The 25164-nt window shown below is 40.6% G+C and overlaps 1 protein-coding gene across 2 annotated transcripts in view; it reads right to left on the bottom strand.

Annotated features, from left to right (window-relative positions):
* C9 (complement C9) overlaps positions 1 to 25164 on the bottom strand; it is a 65316-nt gene that overhangs the window by 31590 nt on the left and 8562 nt on the right. For both annotated transcript variants that reach the window (XM_069555982.1, XM_069555983.1), the window contains exons 3-6: positions 16235 to 16334; positions 15684 to 15828; positions 15312 to 15459; positions 8512 to 8650 (exon numbers count right to left, since the gene is read on the bottom strand). In XM_069555982.1, coding sequence (XP_069412083.1) covers positions 8512 to 8650; positions 15312 to 15459; positions 15684 to 15828; positions 16235 to 16334 — 532 coding nt within the window. The remainder of the gene's footprint in view (positions 1 to 8511; positions 8651 to 15311; positions 15460 to 15683; positions 15829 to 16234; positions 16335 to 25164) is intronic.

Raw genomic sequence — 25164 nt, 5'->3', positions numbered from 1 at the left:
TTCATTTTTATGTTACACTGCCAAAGAGGGCTTGACAAATTCTCTGTGGTAAATGAAGAAAAGGTTCATGGAAAAGGTTTTCTTGAACATTTGGCCATGAAAAATTAATACATATATATATTATGCAATAATATTATATGTAATATTAAACTGAATCACTTTACTGTATATCAGAAACTAACACAGCATTGTTAATCAACTATATTTAAATTAACAAAAAGAGAGAGAAATGAATAAATTTTTATTGCCTTGAAATCTGAAGCTAGTAGAAGCAGTTGAAGACAATCCCACTCAGTTTTCCATGCTGAGAAGTGCCAAAGCTGAACAAAATGGCACCAGAAAACTATCTCTCCCTAACTCTTCTAGAAGGCTAAGGTCTTCCTAGTTCATTGTCTTCTAATTGGTTGTAGGATTAGAGTGGCGTAATTTGTAGGCTTTTGTGCTTACATCTGAATTGGCTGGAAAGGAACTGGCCCTGGGCAAGGATCAACTTAGCAGTGAAGGACTGCTCGATGGTATAAAGGAATATTAGTCAGGGTGTCAATTAGAATGTTGAATGGTCCTGTTTCACTATGCTAGGATGGTAGTAGTGAGTAAAGCCTGAAAGTGTGAGGGTTGGGTCACACTCCAGAAAGCCTAGAGACAAGAGCTAGATTCAGTTTAATTCAGTCGCTCAGTCGTGTCCGACTCTTTGCGACCCCATGAATCGCAGCACGCCAGGCCTCCCTGTCCATCACCAACTCCCAGAGTTCACTCAGACTCACGTCCATCGAGTCCGTGATGCCATCCAGCCATCTCATCCTCTGTCGTCCCCTTCTCCTCTTGCCTCCAATCCCTCCCAGCATCAGAGTCTTCAGCAATGAGTCAACTCTTCGCATAAGGTGGCCAAAGGACGGGAGTTTCAGCTTTAACATCATTCCTTCCAAAGAAATCCCAGGACTGATCTCCTCTAGAATGGACTGGTTGGATCTCCTTGCAGTCCAAGAGACTTAAGAGTTTTCTCCAGTACCACAGTTCAAAAGCATCAATTCTTCAGTGCTCAGCTTTCTTTATAGTCCAACTCTCACATCCATACATGAGCACTGGTAAAACCATAGCCTTGACTAGATGGACCTTTTTTGGCAAAGTAATGTCTCTGCCTTTGAATATGCTGTCTCGATTGGTCATAATTTTCCTTCCAAGGAGTAAGCGTCTTTTAATTTCATGCTGCAATCACCATCTGCAGTGATTTTGGAGACCAGAAAAATAAAGTTTGACACTGTTTCCACATCTATTTCCCATGAAGTGATGGGACCGGATGCCATGATCTTAGTTTTATGAATGTTGAGCTTTAGGCCAACTTTTTCACTCTCCTCTTTCACTTTCATCAAGAGGCTCTTTAGTTCTTCACTTTCTGCCATGAGGGTGGTATCATCTGCATATCTGAGGTTATTGATATCTCTCCCAAATTCTTGATTCCAGCTTGTGCTTCTTCCAGCCCAGCGTTTCTCATGATGTACTCTGCATAGAAGTTAAATAAGCAGGGTGACAATATACAGCCTGTACATATTCCTTTCCCCATTTGGAACCAGTCTGTTGTTCCATGTCCAGTTCTAACTGTTGCTTCCTGACCTGCATACAGGTTTCTTAAGAGGCAGGTCAAGTGGTCTGGTAATCCCATCTCTTTCAGAATTTTCCACAGTTTCTTGTGATCCACACAGTCAAAGGCTTTGGCATAGTCAATAAAGCAGAAATAGATGTTTTTCTAGAACTTTCCTGCTTTTTTGATGATCCAGCAGATGTTGGCAATTTGATCTCTGGTTCCTCTGCCTTTTCTAAAACCAGCTTGAACATCTGGAAGTTCACGGTTCACATACTGCTGAAGCCTGGCTTGGAGAATTTTGAGCATTACTTTACTAGTGTGTGAGATGAGTGCAATTGTGCGGTAGTTTGAGCATTCTTTGGCATTGCCTTTCTTTGGGATTGGAATGAAAACTGACCTTTTCCAGTCCTGTGGCCACTGCTGCATTTTCCAAATTTGCTGGCATATTGAATGCAGCACTTTCACAGCATCATCTTTCAGGATTTGAAATACCTCAACTGGAATTCCATCACCTCCATTTAGCTTTGTTCATAGTGATGCTTTCTAAGGCCCACTTGACTTCACATTCCAGGATGTCTGGCTCTAGGTGAGTGATCACACCATTCTGATGATCTGGGTCGTGAAGATCTTTTTTGTACAGTTCTTCTGTGTATTCTTGCCACCTCTTCTTAATATCTTCTGCTTCTGTTAGGTCACTACCTTTTTCTGTCCTTTATTGAGCCCATTTTTGCATGAAATGTTCCCTTGGTATCTCTAATTTTCTGGAAGAGATCTCTAGTCTTTCCCATTCTATTGTTTGCCTCTATTTCTTTGCATTGATCGCTGAGGAAGGCTTTCTTATCTTTCCTTGCTATTCTTTGGAACTCTGCATTCAAATGGGTATATCTTTCCTTTTCTCCTTTGCTTTTCACTTCCCTTTTTTCACAGCTATTTGTAAGGCCTCCCCAGACAGCCATTTTGGATTTCTTTTTCTTGGGGATTGTCTTGATTCCTGTCTTCTGTACAATGTCACGAACCTTCGTCCATAGTTCATCAGGCACTCTGTCTATCAGAAATAGTCCCTTAAATCTATTTCTCATTTCCACTGTACAGTCATAAGGTCTTCTCTGCCTATATCTTCAATATTGGCATGTTCTAGGATTCCATTTACTCTGTTCTTTCCTCTCTCATTATACACCTCCTGGATTGGCCTTAAGCACTCTCAAGACTTCAGTGATGCTCTGGTATATGCTGATGGTACCTAAATTTCTATCTCCAGTTCAGACTCCACCCTCACATTAATATATTTTATATAATCTATTTTGGGAAAGATAACTCTACCCAGAAGTCAATCATTATCTTCTTGGAATTAACTCTTCTTTGGGAAGATTCCCCATCTCCCCTTCTAACACACACACACACACACATATCTCAGGTCTTCTCTGATGGCCTACAATCCACTGGAGGTCTCCTTTGACTTTCTGTCTGCATATTTTTCATCTATGGTGAGTTTACTTTATGCTGGACCTATTCTAAATACTCTGCACATGTTAACACATTTGCTACTGGTACTGCTACGTCATGTCAGTTGTGTCCAACTCTGTGCAACCCCATAGACGGCAGCCCACCAGGCTCCTCTGTCCCTGGGATTCTCCAGGCAAGAACACTGGAGTGGGTTGCCATTTCCTTCTCCAATGCATGAAAGTGGAAAGTGAAAGGGAAGTCGCTCAGTTGTGTCCGACTCCTAGAGACCCCATGGACTGCAGCCTACCAGGCTCCTCTGTCCATGGGACTTTCCAGGCAAGAGTACTGGAGTGGGGTGCCATTGCCTTCTCCGATTAACACATTTAACCTTTTCCAAATTCCTATGAAGTATGTATTATTATTATCCCACTTTATGATAAGAAACTGAGATTCAGGAAAGATAGTTAATTTGCCTGGAGTCATGTGGATGGTAAGTGAAGGAATTTATCAGAATTCAAACCCAAGAAGTCTTATTCAGAACTGAGCACTTGACCTTAACTGAGCACTTGACCTTATGCTCTACTGTCTCCAATTCATTACTGAACTGTTAGCTCTTAACACTGAGCTGCATCTCATATCTCCTTCTCTGCCTCTAGTATTACAGATGCAGTTCAGTTTTTCATCATCTCCTTGGACCGTAAAATAGCCTTCTTCAGTTATTATCTCTGTTGTTGTCTCCTCAAAATTCATCTCCACAAAACACAAAGACCGTGCTATGCTCCTTAGTGGCTCCTTTAACATCCTCAGGATTATGCCCAAGTTACTTAGTATGGCATATGAGTATCTTCATAATTTGACTCCTACCTATGACTCCAAATTTGAATCCATAATAAGTTCATTGTAGACTATAGTTTCTTTCAAGATTGCAGCTTCTATAGGCATAGTCTTACTTGTTTCCCAAGAATATCAATACATAACAAATAAACTAGCATGTAAATATATAATAAATTTTATTTGTTCACTGCAAAGTTTTCTAAATGGGTTCAAACTGCCTATGGAGAGAGTAGTTGAAATGTTTATTAAGCCTTTTTTCACTACCTGTCAACTTTAATGGCAATTCCAATTATATGTTCACTTGAATATGGGTTATTCCCTCCTTTAAAAAAAGCATTTGCTTTCTAAAGCAAGAGTATCAGTATTCTGCATGCATTTATTTACTAATCCAGTAATCATTTATTTCCCTGGAGGAGGAACTGCAACCCACTACACTATTCTTATCTGGAAAATATTATTCTTATCTGGAAAGTCTCATGTTCAGAGGAGCCCGGTGGGCTATAATCCATGGGGTTGCAAAGAGTCAAACATGACTGAATGACTGAACACACAATTATTTATTTAGCCTGATATGTGGTGTTAGTTTCTCAGGAGTCCATGGTAAATAAAATGACTAGAAACTCAACTAAAGGTAGATGGGATACAGCAAAATCAACACCTGAACAGAGAGAAAAAGCAAAGGCTATTGGATAATTTGCAGAAGAAGCATCTAACCAAAATAAAAGATTCAGAGGAGGAAGCTGAGGGTGGTGTGGCCGTTAAAAGCCAGATGAAGAATGACCTTTTCCTCCCTGCCAAGGAAATTGATCGTTATCTGGAAGGCTATAGGCAGACAACACCAAATTTAAGCAACAGAGGGATAAGGTCAGATTTATCATACATCTTCATACTGAAGTGAGTGGAATGAATTGAAACTGAGCAAAACTAGAGGTCTCAGACTGATAGGAGGACTAATAGTAGCCCAGATGGAAATGATGAGAGCCCAAGGCAGTGGGCGTGGCAGTGGGAATGGGGAAGAAGAAACAGAGATAAGAACTTTACAAAATAATGGAACCTGCAGACTGATTGCATGTTGTGGGCTTTGAGGGAGATGCACCTGTAGAGGTCTTTAGGAAGATTTCCACACTTTTGAGTTTAATGATTAGGAAGATATTGTTTCACTTGCCAAGTAGAGAATTCAAAAGCAAGAAACAGAGGATTGGGAATAAGATGGGATATAAGGCTTGGATATGTGAGCTCTGTAATGTTTGCAGTCAACTAGCTACACAGACCAACCTGAAAGTGAAAGTCAAAGCCGCTCAGTCCTGTCTGACTCTTTGCGACCCCATGTCCATGGAATTCTCCAGGCCAGAATACTGGCGTGGATAGCCTTTACCTTTTCCAGGGGGTCTTCTCAACCCAGGGATTGAACCCAGGTCTCCCACATTGCAGGCAGATTCTTTACCAGCTGAGCAATAACACAGACCAACCTAGACAGCATATTATAAAGCAGACGTTACTTTGCCAACAAAGGTATAGTCAAGGCTATGGTTTTTCCAGTAGTCATGTATGGGTGTGAGAGTTGGACCATAAAGAGAGCTGAGTGCTAAAGAGTTGATGCTTTTGAACTGTGGTGTTGGAGAAGACATTTGAGAGTCCCTTGGACTGCAAGGAGATCAAACCAGTCCATCCTAAAGGAAATCAGTCCTGAATATTCATTGGAAGGACTGATGGTGAAGTTGAAACTCCAACACTTTGGCCACCTGGTGTGGAGAACTAACTCCTTGGAAAAGACCCTGATGTTGGGAAAGATTGAAGGCAGGAGGAAAAGGGGATGACAGAGGATGAGATGGTTGGATGGCATCACCGACTCAATGGACATGAGTTTGAGTGAGCTCCGGGAGTTGGTGATAGACAGGGAAGCCTGGCATGGTGTAGTCCATGTGGTCACAAAGAGTTGGACACGACTGAGCGACTGAACTGAGTTACACAGAAACCTAGTTCAGAGGGAGACCTGGGCTGTCAATACAATATTTGTAAGCCATCAGGATGGAGGGGAAATCTAAAGCCACAGGACGGAATGAAATCACCCAATGTAGAGAGAGACTGTAAAATAAGAAAGCAACTCTGGTAGCAGCAATATTTAAGGGCTATTTCAAGTAAAGGGAACTCAATGAAGTTTAAGATGAACTTCGGTGAAAACAGTTTTGGTAACAAGATAACAGAAGTTTGGTGTTATGGGCTGAACTGTGATCCCCCAAAATCCACGTGCTAAAATTCCTGATTTCAATTACCCCAAAATGTGATGGCATTTTGAGACAGAATCTTCAAAAAGGTTATTAAGTTAAAATGAGATCATGAGGATGGGCTGTAACCCAGTATGACCGGTGACCTTATAAGAAGGGGAGATTAGAATCAATCCAGCATAGAGGGAAGACCATGTGGAGATACAGAAGATAGCCCCCTACTGTCAAGGAGAGGGACCTCCGGGGAAACCAACCCTGTTGACATCTTGATCTTAGACTTTCAGCCTCCAGAACTGTGAGAAAATAAATGTCTGCTGCTTAAACCATCCAACTTGTGGTGCTTTGTGATGGTAGCCCTAGGAAACAAATCCAGTTGGGGAATTCAAAATTTTGCTATCTCAAAAACTGAGATAGCAAGTGTAGATGAGAAGAGTATGTAGAGGTGAGGGCATCCTTTCTGTGTTTTTGTTTTTTAAATGAGAATCTTAAAGATATTTATGTATTAAGGACAGGGTGGAAAATGAGGGAGACAGAGGTTGAACTGAGCATCAAATAAGTTTGTACATAAGTACAACTTTGAAGAAAAAAAAAAAACCTGAGAAGATTCTTATCTGTGGCTTGGATATTCTCTGTCCAGTTGGAACTCCTGCCATCTAATAAGGTAGGCAGAACAATAAAGTAAAGAGCTGGAGGAGGTTGTCTAACATTTTAAACTACCCTGTGGAGAGCGGGGAGGTGTGTGGACCTGCTGAGAAGGGTGGAAGACCTGGGTGTGGTTATAATGCTACCCGTTCCACAGGACTGGAAGAGGTCAGTTTTCATTCCAATTCCAAAGAAAGGCAATGCCAAAGAATACTCAAACTACTGCACAATTGCACTCATCTCACACGCTAGTAAAAGTAATGCTCAAAATTCTCCAAGCCAGACTTCAGCAATACGTGAACTGTGAACTTCCTGATGTTCAAGCTGGTTTTAGAAAAGGCAGAGGAACCAGAGACCAAATTGCCAACATCTACTGGATCATCGAAAAAGCAAGAGAGTTCCAGAAAAACATCTATTTCTGCTTTATTGACTATGCCAAAGCCTTTGACTGTGTGGATCACAAGAAACTGTGGGAAATTCTGAAAGAGATGGGAATACCAGACCACCTGACCTGCCTCTTGAGAAATCTGTATGCAGGTCAGGAAGCAACAGTTAGAACTGGACATGAAACAACAGACTGGTTCCAAATAGGAAAAGGAGTACATCAAGGCTGTATATTGTCACCCTGCTTATTTAACTTCTATGCAGAGTACATCATGAGAAACGCTGGACTGGAAGAAACACAAGCTGGAATCAAGATTGCCAGGAGAAATATCAATAACCTCAGATATGCAGATGATACCACCCTTATGGCAGAAAATGAAGAGGAACTAAATGGCCTCTTGATGAAAGTGAAAGAGGAGAGTGAAAAAGTTGGCCTAAAGCTCAACATTCATAAAACTAAGATCATGGCATCCGGTCCCATCACTTCATGGGAAATAGATGGGGAAACAGTGGAAACAGTGTCAGATTTTATTTTTCTTGGCTCCAAAATCACTGCATATGGCGATTGCAGCAATGAAATTAAAAGACGCTTACTCCTTGGAAGAAAAGTTATGACCAACCTAGATAGTATATTCAAAAGCAGAGATATTACTTTGCCGACTAGGGTCCTTCTAGTCAAGGCTATGGTTTTTCCTGTGGTCATATATGGATGTGAGAGTTGGACTGTGAAGAAGGCTGAGCGCTGAAGAATTGATGCTTTTGAACTGTGGTGTTGGAAAAGACTCTTGAGAGTCCCTTGAACTGCAAGGAGATCCAGCCAGTCCATTCTGAAGGAGATCAGCCCTGGGATTTCTTTGGAAGGAATGATGCTAAAGCTGAAACTCCCGTCCTTTGGCCACCTTATGTGAAGAGTTGACTCATTGCTGAAGACTCTGATGCTGGGAGGGATTGGGGGCAGGAGAAGAAGGGGACGACTGAGGATGAGATGGCTGGATGGCATCACTGACTTGATGGACATGAGTCTGAGTGAACTCTTGGAGTTGGTGATGGACAGGGAGGTCTGGTGTGCTGCGATTCATGGGGTTGCAAAGAGTCAGACACAACTGAGCAGCTGAACTGAACTGAAATTTAATTTTTAGTTTCATCAGAATCTTAGGTGATTCTTTTCACAGAGATGAGGTATTTGCCAAAACTCCACCACTAACTGCATGCTGCTGAGGATTGATCACAGACTGCTGTATATTATCTAAAGAGACTCAAGCTACACCTCTTCTTTAAGTCAATCTTATGTTCACATTGAATTTTCATTCTACTGATTTCTTCATATCATTTAGAATGAAACTTATGGAAGCAATTGGTCAGCTAAAGTCGAACAATGTATTTTCTTCTGAGAAGACTTACGTCATAGCTCAGCGAAGCCACGTTCCAGGGCTTGCGGTAGTACGTCAAGGTGTTGCCATCCCTAACTCGGTCACAGAGTCCATTGTAGTACTGGTTGTCAAAGGGGGTGCTGAGCGGATCCATGCCTAAGATGTTGATCCTGAGAGTGAACAGAGTAGCGTCAGTCATGGAGATACTGGAGCAAGTGCCAGGCAGCCCTCGGGAACTGAGAGAGGAGAGCTTCAGCTCATTGTGTCCCCACAACCCATGTGATGGTGTGATAGAGTCAGGAACAGAAGTAAGAGCCTGGTCACCTCTACCTGTGTCTGGGTGGGAAGTACACCTTAGGAAGGTCTTATAAACTCTTTTAGGCAATTAGGCCACTGTTGAGCCCAATGAAAGAAATTCAATAAGTAGGAAGCAAGGGGCCATCTGGCTGTTACAGTTGAATTCTCACTGATGTAACTCTTAGTTAAACTCCCTTGGTGACCTATAAGCCAATGCTACAATATCACCTCTTAAAATTATCTGAGAACAGAGCATCTCAGGGGGGAGTATAACATAGGCATATGATTTTTAATCTATGAATCAACATGGGGCCTCTTTCTCTCTCCATTCTCTTTAAATTTAAATATTTTCCTCCAGCTGTCTCATTGTCACAAACCTTGTTCCCTCCAGAATTATTTTACTCTTATACTTTTCCAAGAGGAACACAAAAATGTCATCATCCGGCAAGGCGTTCTCAAAAGTTTTCCTTTTTCCTCCTAGCAAAATATTGTTATTTGGCAAATTTTAATTCAGAAATAAGAATCTTGTTTAGCCTAAAAAATATTGACTTTGATTTGTAGGCCAAAAATCAATATATGAACAAGAAACTGTTCATTCTTTGTGAAGTGCTAATTGGTGAAACAGTCCTTGCTGTCTAGACAGTATCTGGAATAAATGGCCCCAGGGCAGACAGGCCAAAATAGAGGTTTGCTTCTCATATCCATAATGTAGTTTGGCAAAAAAGCATAAATATGCTCTAAGCAAAACTCTAAGCCAAAGCTATTGCTCTGGACCACATCCCTCAGTCCAATGAGCTGGATTACAAATCTGGATGTTGGTTTCAAGAGCAATTTGTCAAAGGGGTTTGGATAGTAAACCCATTGCTAATGCAAGAAAAATAATTGGAAAAGTATCCTATTTCCAATGGGTTAGTTAAAAACAACATCTTTATATAAACAGCACATTCTTAATAAATTTTGAATCTACAAAGAAGATGAACATTATAGCTCAACTTAATGAAAGGCAAGTTAAGGAAATGATTTAGTAATATCTTTCTCAAGGCTGATTGTATAGTTAGAATCAACTCCTTCTCACTATTTGCCCCACCAAAAGTACCTTTCATGAAAAATACTATGGCCCGAAATTTCTAGTAAAGGGCCAAACAGTAGACTTGGTTGAACAAGGAAGAGAGGAAAAAAGAAACACTATATATCTAGTTTACATTCTTAAACATCTTATACTGGATGGGAGATTAGAATTTTGACTTCAGCTTTTCACCCATCCTTGTATTCACAGACATGTGAACAATAAATATTTTTTAAAATATTGCTAAAGTTTCGATACAAATACATAGAACACTGGAAATAAGTGATCTGTGTTTCTTAAACAAGACCTCAAGTACTTTATTCTGTCGTGAACTTGTCTTCCATGTATCTTATTAACAATGACTCTGTACCTCTTTGTATTTAATGAATAATGACATTGAACTGGCTTATAATGATGCAAAGAGTCAACTCATTGGAAAAGACCCTGATGCTGGGAAATATTGAAGACAAAAGAAGAGGGTAGCAGGGGATGAGATGGTTAGATAGCATCACTGATTCAATGGACATGAACTTGAGCAAACTCTAGGAGACAGTAAAGAACAGAGAAGTCTGGCATGCTGCAGTTCATGGAGTTCACAAAGTTCATGCAGTTCATAAACAGTAGGACACGATTTAGCAACTGAACAACAACAATAATGGTGATGTACTCTTGACTGTTGTATTTATGAGTAGAGTAGTGTTTATAATAAACAATGGATAATATTAAGATAGTTAATATAGTTTTTGAATTCATCAAAATTATATTCAAGGTAGGGGTTGGATACAATTACCAATTTCAAACAATAGTCCAAGGATGAATGTGCATGTACCAAATGGGTAGTACAGGTAAGGGATGAACAAAGGTCCCAAGAGAAGGAGGTCCCCATGGCAGGACCGTACAAATGGTTTTGGAAGGAGTATCATGCTTTGATTTGAGTTTTGAAGATGGGGTCTGGAGGGCAGAAGGAATGAATGTACAAAATACTGTAAGTGGAGGGACTGCTCTGAGGGTCCAGTGGCTAAGACTCTGCATTCGCAATGACCAGGGTTTGAACCCTGGTCAGGGAACTAGATTCCACATTCTGCAGCTAAGAGCTCTTGTGCCACAACTAAAGATCTCAGAGTGCTGCAACTAAGACCTACTGCAGCCAAGTACATTTAAACTATTAAAAATGTTCTGCAGGTAGAAATATATATAGCATATTTTGGGGTGGTAGTCTTCAGATTTTCTGGTTGTCTAATCTAATAAATCATGCCTCCTTGTAAGGTTTTAGCTTGACATCTAAATTGTTTCCTTTTAAGTTTAAGTAGTTGCAAAGGATACACTGATGAAAGTCAAAGAGGAGAGTGAAAAAGTTGGCATATTAAAAAGCAGAGACATTACTTTGCCAACAAATGTCTGTCTAGTCAAGGCTATGGTTTTTCCAGTGGTCATGTATGGATGTGAGAGTTGGACTAAAAAGAAAGCTGAGCACCAAAGAACTGATGCTTTTTGAACTGTGATGTCGGAGAAGACTCTTGAGAGTCCCTTGGACTGTAAGGAGATCCAACCAGTCAATCCTAAAGAAATCAGTCCTAAATATTCATTGGAAGGACTGATGCTGAAGCTAAAACTCCAATACTTTGGCCACCTGATGTGAAGAACTGACTCATTGGAAAAGACCCTGATGGTGGGAAAGATTGAAGGCGGGAGGAGAAGGGGACGACAGAGTATGAGATGGTTGAATGGCATCATCAACTTAATGGACATGAGTTTGAGCAAGCTCCAGGAGTTGGTGATGGACAGGGAAGCTGGTGTGTTGCAGTATAGGGGGTCACGAAGAGTCAGACACGATTGAGCGACTGAACTGAACTAAAGGATAAGTTTCCCAGCATGCTGTAAATATTTACACTTTAAAATATAATTATTGTGCTTCTTTTAAAAATAAATGGCATATAAATTCTGTAGTGATAGCAGATATCAAGTAATGACAATGTTTATATTTCCTTAACAGCTGGTTGTTTTATGATATTCCTTTTGATTCTTCTTTTTTAAAAAATAAACTTTATTTCTTAGAGGATTTTTAGGTTCATGGCAAAATGAGTAGATAATAGAGTTCCCATATCCCCCCACCCCCTTTTATGCTTTAATCTATATTTGTATTTCATTTCTGCTATAGAATTTTAACCTAATGTAATGGATTTTTATGCATGGAAGTTTTAATTGATCACTTTTTCACACTTTGCTGTACTCAAAAGATATTAATTGAAGTTTTAAAAACATTAAATATTCTTTGATCGTAAAGTCTAAGTGTTTAATAAGTTCTTCTGGATTGAGTTACCATTTTTAGTAGTACATTTAAACATATTAAAATTTAGCAATATTTAATAAACATAAAATTTTTATTGGAAAAGCATCTCTCAGTGAAATGAATGGGGCTTCTTTTTAATTAATTGATTGGTTACTATGCCTATGTTAGAATATTACTTACTGCTAGAAAAAACATAGGGCTCAGTATTGACTTCATTTCTACTTTTCATTTTTATAGATGTAGCTGCTGAGAAACTTTAGCACATAAGTAAGTAGATAAGAATAGAAGGAATTTTGTCATAGCAATGTCACTCAATTCCTCGATCTTCTGAGTTTTATGCCAAAAAAAGAACACATACTAGTCTTTAGTTAAATTACCTGAAAATTAATTAGGACATCTATAAATGCTGTTGGTAAAAAGAATTGGAGACCACTTGACTTATAAGGCCTTAGAGTCCAAGTACAACTGAGTACAAAACTTGGAATTGTTTCTTGGTTTTTCTATCTCATAGGGAAATATGAGATGGGTGAGGGATGTACTCTTCTTTTGGGAAGTGGGAGTTAGATTGTGAAAGAAGAGGTGAGACAGGAGAGTGGGTTTGGCAACTGAATGAATGATCCTGAATCTTCAAGCTTATCAGTTAAAAATCTGTATGTAAGGAATCAAAGACTTATTATTAGTTACATTAGTTAAGTAATTGTTGGGGAAACTGTTATTGTAAAACTCACCTATCTCCCCCCTAAAAAAGTCTTTTTGCACCCCACAGTGAAGGGTTTTGTTCTATGGAACAGCAAATTGCCCAGTTGGAAAGTTACAATGAAGCTGATCCACAGACTAAAGGACCACTAAGGAAGAAATGTTTCAAAACTTTTGACTTGGTTCCACCACTACAGAGACAGCCAGTCTAGTTTAGAATGAGCCAATTTTTTTCTGCCAAGAAACATGAAAACTTCTCATGGATGGAAAGTCATCGCTTGGGAAATAAAAAGCATGTGTTCTTTGGCAGCACTTGGAGATGGCTGTTTTTACACCTGCACCTAAAACCCAAGGCAGTTCCAATTTACCAGGTGAGCCGAAGAGCAGGCTCCCTCCACAGAAGTGGTGTTATGCTTAGATCACACACAGAAGTAACTCCTTGTGTATAGGACATCATTTACAGCTGGTATGGATTTTTTTTTTTTTTTCCAATGGCTGTAAGATGGGTTGGGGATTTCCCTTAAACATTTCTGAAGAATCTCAGATACCAAGAGGCTGAAATATTTGTGATACAAGTGAATTCTCCTGGCATGAGAATTTAAATGAGAGTCCTTCAAATGAAAACAACTATAAATTTAATTAATTTATGAGTACTTGTGACTTTCATGTGTAAAAGAATCTGACTGTATATGACTGATATGACTTGGTGAGGTTTTCCAAACTGGAGAGTTTATAAGCATGTAGCTATGATTAGTTTGTTTATTCCTATTATCTCTATTTCAGTATAGTCCCATAGCCACATATAAGCATAATGGAGATATATAGTATTGATACATAAATATGTAACATCAATGGTATTGAAGAATATCATGATTACTGATATAACAAAGCATGCTATTTTCAAATCGATTGTTAAATATTAATTACTGATTTATACTACTCTCTATAGTGTTAATTCAAATATTTGGGTAATAAATAACTACTTAAGGAGTTTCATTTTCTAAGATTAGTTATGCTTTGAAGTTAGGGAGTTGACTTATGGGCTTTGTAGTGATGTGGGAGAAGTGATGTGGGTAGTGAGGGGAATGTGGGAAGAAAGAGGGTTAGGTGACATGGTGAAAAAAATATTTTTTAGAACATAATTTTCTATCAGTCAGGGAAACTTGGGTTTTAGTTCTGCTAGCAACTAATATTGGAGAAGGCAATAGCAACCCTCTCCAGTACTCTTGCCTGGAAAATCCCATGGGCGGAGGAGCCTGGTGGGCTGCAGTCCATGGGGTCACACAGAGTCAGACATGACTGAGCGACTTCACTTTCACTTTTCACTTTCTTGCATTGGAGACAGAAATGGCAACTCACTCCAGTGTTCTTGCCTGGAGAATCCCAGGGACATGGGAGCCTGGTGGGCTGCCGTCTATGGGGTCGCATAGAGTCAGACACGACTGAAGCGACTTAGCAGCAGCAGCAACTAATATGCCAAAAGGCCTTGTTTATTTTACTTAGTTCTTATCTATAAAGTGAATATAATGCCACCCCTAACTATCTCACAGGATTATTATGAATAGCTAAGAGAGGGAATATGCGAAAAGATTTGGAAAAATTTAAAGTATTATGTTCATCACCAGCCCTGATCAAGGTAAGGCAGGAAGTATTTAAGGAGTCTTGGCTGCTCTCTGGGATGCCTCCTTGGGAAACTCCCTGGAAGATACCACAGAATGAATTTTCTCTTTGTGTACAAAAGAAACCTATAGATTGCAAATGATTGTTTTTCAGCCAAGGGGGCTACGATTTCTGTATCCTTTTCCTAGAAAATCAGGTGTAGATTTGCATCAAGTGAGAATCTGTAACACAAGTAATGCCCTGCTTGGAGCCTGTTTGTTTAGTTCAGAGAGATATTCCACATAAAGCAATAATTGTATGGAAACTTCAGCTCTGTACTGAGAAGCAGAGTCTCAACACCAGCCCCACATGGCATCAGAACTACCTCTGATCTTTACCTCTTGGGCAAACTCCAGAATGCTGGGACCCCCTGAGAACTTATACCCAGGTAGAGATCCAACAAAAGTTCCAACAGAACTTTTCCAGTCTTCCTGGGCATTCAAATATTTGAATCGAATTACCAGACCTGATACTGGCAATTCAACTTCAAAAGTTAATGTGTAGTTTCAATCTTGCTATCATCTTCCAGAGGTTGATAACCAAGGGGTCTCCTCTTCTATTGACCTCAGAAGTAATCACCTATTATCCTGATAGTCTAGTCTATTCCGTAGACACCTACTGAAGCCAGGCAGTTTGTCCAAATTATCTTGAGTTGCTGATTCAGCACTTAACTTCTTTCAAGCTCAAATGTAATTTAGACAGAATACAGACCCAGAGGCCACTCTTTGTACTGGCTCAAACCATCTACCACTCCAGCGTGGGAAGAGAGGTAGGGATCATTTTCACTCATCCTCATCTGCAGGTATACATGTGGAGTACAGACCCATATCCTGCCGTCCGTGCCAGCTCTGACTCTTCCACCACTCTGTTGCGGCAAGGGGGACGAGGATCACGTTCACAGTTATCCTCATCTGAATAGTCTCCGCAGTCATTGTCATCATTACATAGAAGCTGATTCTTTATGCATCTGCCTGCAATCAAAATCAGGAGAGACAGAAAGACACTGTGTATCTCATGCCAATTTTCTTTCTTTCTGAAGTTATCAAACATCCTTTAAAGTTAGAGAGGAGTGATCACACACTATATTTGGATTTTTTTGTATCCGCACTTGGAAGTATGAGGGTCAGGAAGCACGTTTCCTTCTTTTTGCTTATAAAGGCACACAGAAACCCATACCAGGCCATGGGAGGATTACCTGTACCGCACTGAAAATTGTTGCCACAGTCATCCTCGGGGTCTTCGCAAGGCTCTGTGGGTACACACTGCCGTCGGTCTCCCACAGCGTCCACACACCTTCGCCCATTAAACTGTCCAAAGATCTCAATGCTCCTTGAACGAAACTGCACAGAAACAGCTGGGAATATTAGCGTTTCTAAGGTCAAAAGAGGCTTCTGATCTAAAACTGCATCCACATCACTGCAGACCTCCACCCTCCAGTTGAGTCAAAGGTTTTAAGATGGAAGCCTGAAACTTAGTCCCTGACCTCGCTTGAAGGAACACCTTATGTGGTTGGCAGGCTCTTGTATAGAATATGGTTCCTTGTGACATTTGTTCAGCCAACTGTGCAGCATTCAGGTTTCCCAGTAAGGTTAGCCTAATCCATTTAGATAGTTTCCTTTCATTCTGAGTTCAGAACACAGCTGGTGGTGGTGGGGTGGGGAGATGAGGCTCCTACCTCTTTGTCATTTTCCTGGCAATACAGTTGCCATCTGGGGACACCAGTGGGGAATGGCAAAGAATACCTACCATCTGTTTGAGGCAAGGGTCACATTTCGACCACTCACTCCAGGAACTCATCCTGCAGTCTATGGGCAATGGTGTGCCATGTCTTTCTTCCGGGTTGTAACTAAGATAATAAAACATACCTGTTAATAATGACCATTATGCGTGCTTGTTTCCAAGAAGTCTTCACAAACCAGATTAATTTATTTATTTCTTTCTCTCTTTTGAACCTCAGTACTTATCCTTTTACTCCATCTTTCATTTGACACTTGATCACATGCTGTATTGTGTTTTCAACTCAACTTTTTTGTTTAATTCTTGTATTGCATTATAATTTAACCTTCGGCCTAAGGTGAAGAAAACTAGTAAGTCATCCAGCTCAGGAATTTCTCACTGATTAGTCTTATTTTTTCAAATAGTGTACAGACTCACTGAAGCTAGTTGTGCCCCTCAGAGAGTCTGGCACAACTTCAAGTTGCCCTATTTCCTTGCAAATTTAAGCCAGTCCACCCAGCCATTCCTGTGGCAAGCACTTCATAAATCAAGCTTTCCCACCCCTGTGATTTGTATGTCCTGAACTTACAGCATCACACTCCACGTCAGGACTCATTCCTCATCCTTTTTGAATTTCAATGTATATTTTTTGGCACTTTTAACCTTCCCTCTCACCCTTAGCTGTGCTTTTCTGGGTTTGAGCTTTTCTTTCTGTCTTGGTTCACCATTCCAGGCTCTCCCAGTTGAAGCATCACCTTTAACTACCATCTTATTCAATGGCCGAAAGAAAACCAAGAACAGAAGGTATGAAACAAGAATCCTATAAACTTCCTGCCCTGTTTTCCTGAAGTGGCACCTGTGCTTTCCATAATGCAGCTTTTAATTTTTATTTTGGAGGGATGGTAAGGCCAATCCCTCCTCCAAAGCTCTAGTTGTCAGCATCTCTTTGAGCCCTTGTTAACTATTTCCTCCATTAAAAACTCTCCTTCACTACCAGCTCCTTTCCATTTCTAGCAGAATGTATTCAAGTCCTCGACATTAAATGTAAACAAATGAATGAACAAATAGAACACTCTTTCTGAACCTTACTTTTCCTTCCAGCTACTCTCACTTCCCCCCCGCCTTCACAATGACACTTTAAGCAATTCCTAGAGATATATTTCTGTTTCTCTCTGTTCTAAAATAATAATACGTCTCAGTTCCTCCTTTTAACTACCTCCCAAATTCTCTCATTTTTTTGGGGCCAGCTTTCTGGAAAAAGTAGTTTGTGCTCTGGTATGGGAAGAAAAGCTATGACCAAACTAGATAGCATATTCAAAAGCAGAGACATTATTTTGCTGACTAAGGTCCGTCTAGTCAAGGCTGTGGTTTTTCCTGTGGTCATGTATGGAGGTGAGAGTTGGACTGTGAAGAAGGCTGAGCGCCGAAGAATTGATGCTTTTGAACTGTGGTGTTGGAGGAGACTCTTGAGAGTCCCTTGGACTGCAAGGAGATCCAACCAGTCCATTCTGAAGGAGATCAGCCCTGGGATTTCTTTGGAAGGAATGATGCTAAAGCTGAAACTCCAGTACTTTGGCCACCTCATGCAAAGAGTTGACTCATTGGAAAAGACTCTGACACTGGGAGGGATTGGAGGCAGGAGGAGAAGGGGACGACAGGATGAGATGGCTGGATGGCATCACTGACTCGATGGACGTGAGTCCTTTGCTCCTACTCTTCTGGGCAGATTCCTTGTCTTTTGGCAGTCTCAGAAATGCTGTTTTTTCTCAAGTTGCTGTCCTTGGATTTCTTTCTCTCTCTACATTATCCCCAAGGGTTTGGTGTCCATGTATATGTTAAGGACACCCAGAGATAAGTCTGCAGCCCAGAAATCTCTTCTGAATTTTAAACCCTTGGATATAACCCCTAATTGGAGATCTACATGTGAATGTCTTCATGGCTCGTGAACTTACGAGTGTGTGTTTTCTGTGTGTCCAACTCTTTGTGACCCCATGGACTGTAGCCCACCAGGCTCCTCTGTCCATGGGATTCTCCAGGCAAGAATACTTGAGTGGATTGCCATTCCCTTCTCCAGATGATCTTCCCTACCCAGGGATCCAACCCAGGTCTCCTGCATTGCAAGCAGATTCTTTACCGTCTGAGCTACAGGGAAGATTCCATGAACTTATTGTTTCTCCAAACAAACCTAGCACTTCTTCTCTCAAGGTTGTTCCTCTGTATTTATTGCCTCGGTAAACAGTACTTCCATTTGTGCAATCACCCTAACCAGAGACTACAGTGGTATTTGTGTTATCGAACCTCATCCCCCAAATAGAATCAACCACTAAAACATTTTCTTTATCACTGTAAATGACTCTCAAATCCTTCTACCCTTCATCTTTTCCAGACATTTCTCTGGTCTACAAAAACATTTGATCTCTCCTAGATGACAGCAATTTCTTTCTAATCTGGTTTCTGGAAATCATCCGGAGAGAAAGTTTTAAAATGCAAAGCTGATCATTCATTCCCCTACTGAAACTCTTTAGTAGTTTCTCTCTGTTTTGAAAATAAAGTCTGGATTTCTTGACATGGTACGGTAGGCAGAGTAACAACCCCCAAAGACATCTGTGTCTTAATCCCCAGAATCAGTGAATATGTTACTTCACAAAGATACTCTGAGCATGCGATTAAGAGGAGATTATTCTGTATTTAATCTGGATGAGCCCATTCCAATCATGTGAGCTCTTAAAAGCAGAAGAGTGGTTCAGAGAGATATGCAGTCTGAGTGGCAGGAAAAATTCAAAGCATGAAGAAGGACTCCACCCACTGTTGCTGGGTCTGAAGATAGGAGTTTCACTAAGGAATGCAGGCAGCCCCTGGAAGCTGGAAGATGCAGGGAAATAGATTCTCCCCTAGAGCCTCTAGAGAGGATTCTAGCCCCACCAGAGCCTTGATTTTAGCCCAGTGAGACCCGATTCAGACGTCTGACCTATACAACTGCAAGACAATAAATCTGTGTTGTTTTAAGCCACTAATATGTGGTCATTTGCTATAATTGTAATAGGAAACTAAGACATGTAGTTTAGAGCACTCTACATGGCCCATCTTCTAATTCTTTAACTCCACTTTTCCCTCTGGCCACACTAAACTTGAAAGGCCCAAGCACATTTTCTCACATCTTTAGGCTTTTAAATCTACTGTTTCCTATTCACCACACTAATCTTATTTTCAACATAGATTTTTTTCCTCAGAGAACTTCCCCTAACCCTTCATGTAATTTACTTTTTCATGCACATATGCTTATAGCATCTTGTTCTTCCCTATATAGGTGTCATAAGTGCCTTGCAATGATATATTTCACTTAATCAATTTATCTATTAACTTTTTTATTCATTCATCAAATATTTATTGTCAACTATTTGCTAGGCTTTAAGGATACAATGGTATCCAAAACAACCAAACAAAATAAAACAGAAACCATGATCCTCCAACTAACAGAATTTATGTCCTAGATAAAAACATCAGTGAGCTAAGGAAATTCTCAGTCTTGCTCAGCTTGCATATCAAGTGTCTGGAACATAATGGGTACTCAGCAAATGTTTTATGAATGAATAAATGAATAAGCACATGAAGAAGAAGAAAGTTCTTGATCTTTGGTCTAGGACAGACTCAGGTCTGTGTTTCTCTAGCCTCTGATCTCCTGGTGAACCACTTATATTATATTCTTACAAGACTTGCTTGTCATTCAGCAACCTTCATGACTGAAGATACCATTTTTGTAAGTCTGACCTTCGCCTATATCACTCAGAAAATCAGGACACTTGATAAGCTTCAGTCTTCTAAAAGTACAGGTTAAAAACATTTAAGACAAGCTGCCAAAACTCCTTAAAGAACCTGATTTCATCAAGTTTGAATATTTACATCTATTTAAGACCACACGGCTGAAAAATTCTCTGAGAGAACTTTTCCATTAAACTAAATCCTCGTCTGAAACTGACCAGCCCTAATCAAGAGGCAATGGTGGATGCACCTTTATGACCTAGAGAAACAGGAAGGGCTCACTACTGATTGCATATCATAATCCTCCAATAGTGAAAATAGGAATTGTGTAAAATTATAACCCCCCATAATTCTAAGGATGGGCTTCAGGCACCAATGTTTTTTAAAAGTATCCCAGATTACTCTCACATTCACATGAAGTTGAGAAAAACAGCTTGGCACGATCTGGTGGATATCTATGAAATCTGGGTGTAAGGGGGGGTGTCCATTACACTGCATAACTCAAACTCGAGATCACCACTGACCTGAGTCACTGCACTGGTTTATCACTGGTTTTAGGAATCACTCTAGGCTTTACCCACTAATGTACTTATGGATCTTTGTAATCTACAAATCTAGCCTTTCTAGTATTAGTTAGGCCTGCTGCCTTCAACTGGATTATTTGTTCCTGTCTTTTTTTTGTATTTATCACTTACTTAGAATATCATGTTAGCATTTTGTTTCAGTGTCTTCCCCAAAGATATTAATTCCTTGGTTTTAGAAATAACACCCTAAATATACCAGTGGTATGACACATTATGCACCCAATACGTCAGCAAATCTGGAAGACCCAGCAGTGGCCACAGTATGGAAAAGGTCAATCCCCATCCCAATTCCTAAGAAGGGTAGTACTAAAGAATGTTCTAACTATTGGACAATTGCACTCATTTTTCATGCTAGCAAGGTCATGCTTAAAATCTGGCATGCTAGGCTTCAGCATTATGTGAACCAAGAACTTTCAGATGTCCAAACTGGGTTTAGAAAAGGCAGAGGAACCAGAGGATCAAGTTGCCACATTTGCTGGATCATAGAGAAAGCAAGGGAATTCCAGAAAAACATCCACCTCTTTTTCATCCACTATGCTAAAGTTTTTGGCAGTGTGGATCATAACAAATGGTGGAAAGCTCTTAAAGAGATGGGAATACCAGACTATCTTACCTGTCTCCTGTATGCGGGTCAAGAAGCAACAGTTAGAACCCTGTGTGGAACAACTGATTGGTTCAAGATTGAGAAAGGAGAACAACAGGGCTGTCTGCTGTCACTCTGTTTGTTTAACCTATATGTTGAGCACATCATGAGAAATGCCAGGCTGGATGAGTTATAAGCTGAAAACAAGATAGGCAGGAGAAACATCAACAATCTCAGATATGTGATGATACCACTCTAATGGCAGAAAGCGAAGAGGAACTAAGGAGCCTCTTGGTGAGGGTGAAGGAGGAGAGTGAAAGGGTCAGCTTAAAACTAAATATTAAAACAACTAAGATCATGGCATCCAGCCCTACTACGTCATGGCAAATAGAAGGGGAGAAGGTGGAAGTTGTGACAAATTCCCTCTTCTTGGGCTCTAAAATCCCTGCAGATGGTGACTGGAGCCATGAAATCAAAGGCTATTGCTTCTTGACAGGAAAGCTATGACAGACCTAGATACTATGTTGAAAAGCGGAGACATTATTCTGCTGACAAATGTCCATATAGTCAAGGCTATGGTCTTCCCAGTGGTCATGTACAGTTGTGAGAGCTGTACGGTAAAGAAGGCAGAGTGCAGAATTGATGCCTGCACACTGTGGTGCTGGAGAAGACTCCTGAAAGTCCCTTGGACAGAAAGGAGACCAAACCAGTCAATCTTAAGGGAAATCAACCCTGAATACTTGTTGGAAGGGCTGATGCTGAAGCTAAAGCTCCAGTATTTTGGTCATCTGATGTGAACAGCTGACTCATTGGAAAAGTCCCTGATGCTGGGAAAGGGCAGCATTGAGGGCAGAAGGAGAAGAGGGCATCAGAGGATGAGATGGCTGGATGGCGTCACAGATAAAATGGGCATGAACTTGGGCAAACTTCAGGGGATGGTGAGGGACAGGGAGGCCTGGCGTGCTGCAATCTACGGGGCACAAAGAGTTGGACACAACTGGGAGACTGAACAACAGGACACCTTACTCTTTCTCACCTGCTACTGAGACCAGCTTCAGTGAATAACTAGTTCGGAGAGTATGGTACAGACTTGGGGATTATGAATGGAAGGTAAAGCTCAATGCAAATACTGTAGAGTGACTTACAGTCCTTTGTTTGGCAATCCTAGAGTGCAGTCAGTACTGGGGACCAACCAGAAAGACTGTTCATGATGTCACACATCAGTGACTAGGACCCTGCTCCTGTGATACTGGCATTGACTATAGAAGTTTCTCTAACATCCTTCACATTAATAGCAGCCCCACATTAACAATGTGCACACTAATTGACTCACACTTTGGACTTAGAACAGAGCACCAGATGTTTGCCTTTGATCTTTTATTGCCCTCCTAGACAGTGATTTCAATTCATCCTCTGAATGATCCAACCTGGTCCCATGGGTAGGTCTTCACAGACCCCACTCTTGCCTCAGAAGGACTTACACGCCTCTAAATGTCAAGCTCAGCGTATTTTTTTGTTTGCTAGGACTGCCATAAGAAAGTACACAGGCTTAAACAACAGAAATGTATAGGTGTCTGCATAAAATGTATAGGTGTCCGTATAAATGTTGAATTCTTCGGAGGCCTCTCTCCTTGCTTTGTAGGTGAAGGTCTCCTTCCTGTGTCTTCATTTGATCTTTCCTTGGTACCTTTGTGTGTTCATAGTCACTCTTCTTATAAGGACACCAATTATAGTGGATTAGGGCCTGCCCTAACGACTCCCCAATGCAGTCACATTCAGAGGTACTGTTAGAGGTACTGAGTTAGAATTTCAGCATATAAATTTTGGAGGGAGAGAGTTCAGCCCAAAACACTTAATAAAAGTTTTTTGATTAAGCAGTGTTTTATGTTTTCCACTACTTTTTTAAGACCATTTCCAAAGCTTATTTTCTCAAAAAAAAAACCAAAAAACAAAAAACCTTTGTTTTACCACTGAGGGTAAATTCTACAGGTGTTATCAGTTATATTTTACAGACAGGAACCTAAAAACAGAAAATTATTCTGCTTATTCAAAGTTTGACAGTGAGTAGCAAAACTGGGTTAAGAATCTCTGTCTCGCCACTCTTTCCTGCTGTTATTTAATTGCTAAGTCATGTCCAGCTCTTTTATGACCCCATGGACTATAGCTCCCCAGCCTCCTCTGTCTGTGAGATTCTCCAGGAAAGAATACTGGAGTGGGTTGCCATTTCCTTCTCCAGAGGATTTTCCCCACCCAGGGATCTAACCCTCGTCTCCTGCATTGGCAAGTGTATTCTTTGCCACCGAGCCACAGCTATACTTTCACTTCCTCTCTTATGCTATCTTTTCTCTCCACCTCAAATCCTCTTTGAAATAATCTGAAGAGTCATAGCTTATTCCATAGTTTATGGATGTAATAGTCTGATGATTGTTAGACACTTAGAGATACATTAAGTTAATAAGAATATATTTATTTTTTAAATATAGCAGCTCTAGGTAAATGTCAGCAATTAGGCAATCTAGTTCTTGCCTGGATGTATTTTTAAAGCTTATATTCAGGTTAGCCATGAAGTTCACACCCAGATGAACTTTTTGGCCAACCCAATATATAAATGTTGTCAAATTAAACAAAACTGAAAATTACTGAAAAGTGTGTGAACACCTGAATGTTTTGCCTTCACTGCACCAGATACCTGGATATTTAGAGGCAAAATAAAGGTAGGGCTTGAGAGAATTATTAGGAGGAAATAACAGATTATGCAAGAGGAATGTGTTATTGAAATGAAAGCACTCCATAAATATTAAGAAAGAAGGTGAGTAATCTTGGATAGCTCCTTTTGTGCCCAGTACCCCCTCCCCAGACCCTTTACCTGACTAGACAGACAATCTTTTGTAGCATAAAGACTGTGTCTGTACAAACCCTACCACCTGCCTTTCACCCTGCTGAGCTATTAGGCTGAGTGGAGAAGTATTTATAATGCGTCTTCTGGACTCTTAGATGAAATGTGTTTATCAAGTAAAGCCTACTTCCAAGTGTTTCAATCTCAGCTTGAAAGTCATTTCCTAGATCAAAGAGATGTACATCAACTTGGCAGGGGGTCTAAATCTGGACCAGAAATGCATTAAATGAAGAGCCACTGATGTACACCTGGCTGCATCTCCCTGCCATGAAGAGAGGTTTCCAGCTTCAGAAAACGAAAACCTCAGGAGAGTAGTTCACACCCCAGGACACTTTGTGGTGGGCCCAGGCAAGAAAACGCCTGCTGTAGCAAGGAATCCTTTTGTCAATAAATAAGACAATGTGGCTCCTTTGAGTGAAGAAATATAAACTAACAGGACTGCATTCTTAACCCATGGATCCTCCAGCTTGTTTATTTCCTGTGGTTCATCAGATCAAAGAAAAAAATATAACGGCATTGGTCACTACTCGAAAATTTTAGGTCATCTCCTGGTTTCCCAAGTCTTAGTTAAGAGCTTCTCTCATGTACTCCCAATGAATGAGCCAACATTCAGTAATATTTACGGAGGATCTGCTCTGTGTCAGGAATTGTCCTGGTGACTGGGGCCACAAGATAACATCTTGACCATCGTGGAGCCTATGTCCCAGTGGGTGAGATACAATAAAAGAGTATCCTAAAAATGCGACGTGCAGTATCGGTTAAGAGATGTGAGCTGTGAAGGAAAATAAACCAGGGTAAGAGGACAAAAAGTGCCATAGGCTGCGGTGGAGGTGGGGGTTTCTTGCAGCGGGTGGTGACTGAACCCTCTCAGAGAAGGTGTGTGTGCGCTCAGCCACTCCGTCATGTCTGACTCTTTGTGACCCCGTGGACTGGAGCCCGCCAGGCTCCTCTGTCCATGGTGGTGCTTTACAAATGCATTCACAATTTTTTTCATATTAAGACTATCAAAGATGGATCTATGTGACCCCTTTTGAAGGTGGTGGTGTCTTTGTCAGTGCCTTTGATGAGTAGAACACAGGGGAAGTGAGCCTGTATAAGACTTTTAAGGCTAGGTTGGAGAAGCAATGGCACCCCACTC

The sequence above is a fragment of the Ovis canadensis genome, chromosome 16, assembly GCF_042477335.2.
Source record: "Ovis canadensis isolate MfBH-ARS-UI-01 breed Bighorn chromosome 16, ARS-UI_OviCan_v2, whole genome shotgun sequence".
NCBI classification, from domain to species: Eukaryota; Metazoa; Chordata; class Mammalia; order Artiodactyla; family Bovidae; genus Ovis; species Ovis canadensis.
Note: the sequence above shows the minus strand (reverse complement) of the source record. Positions and strands in the feature narration are given on the sequence as shown.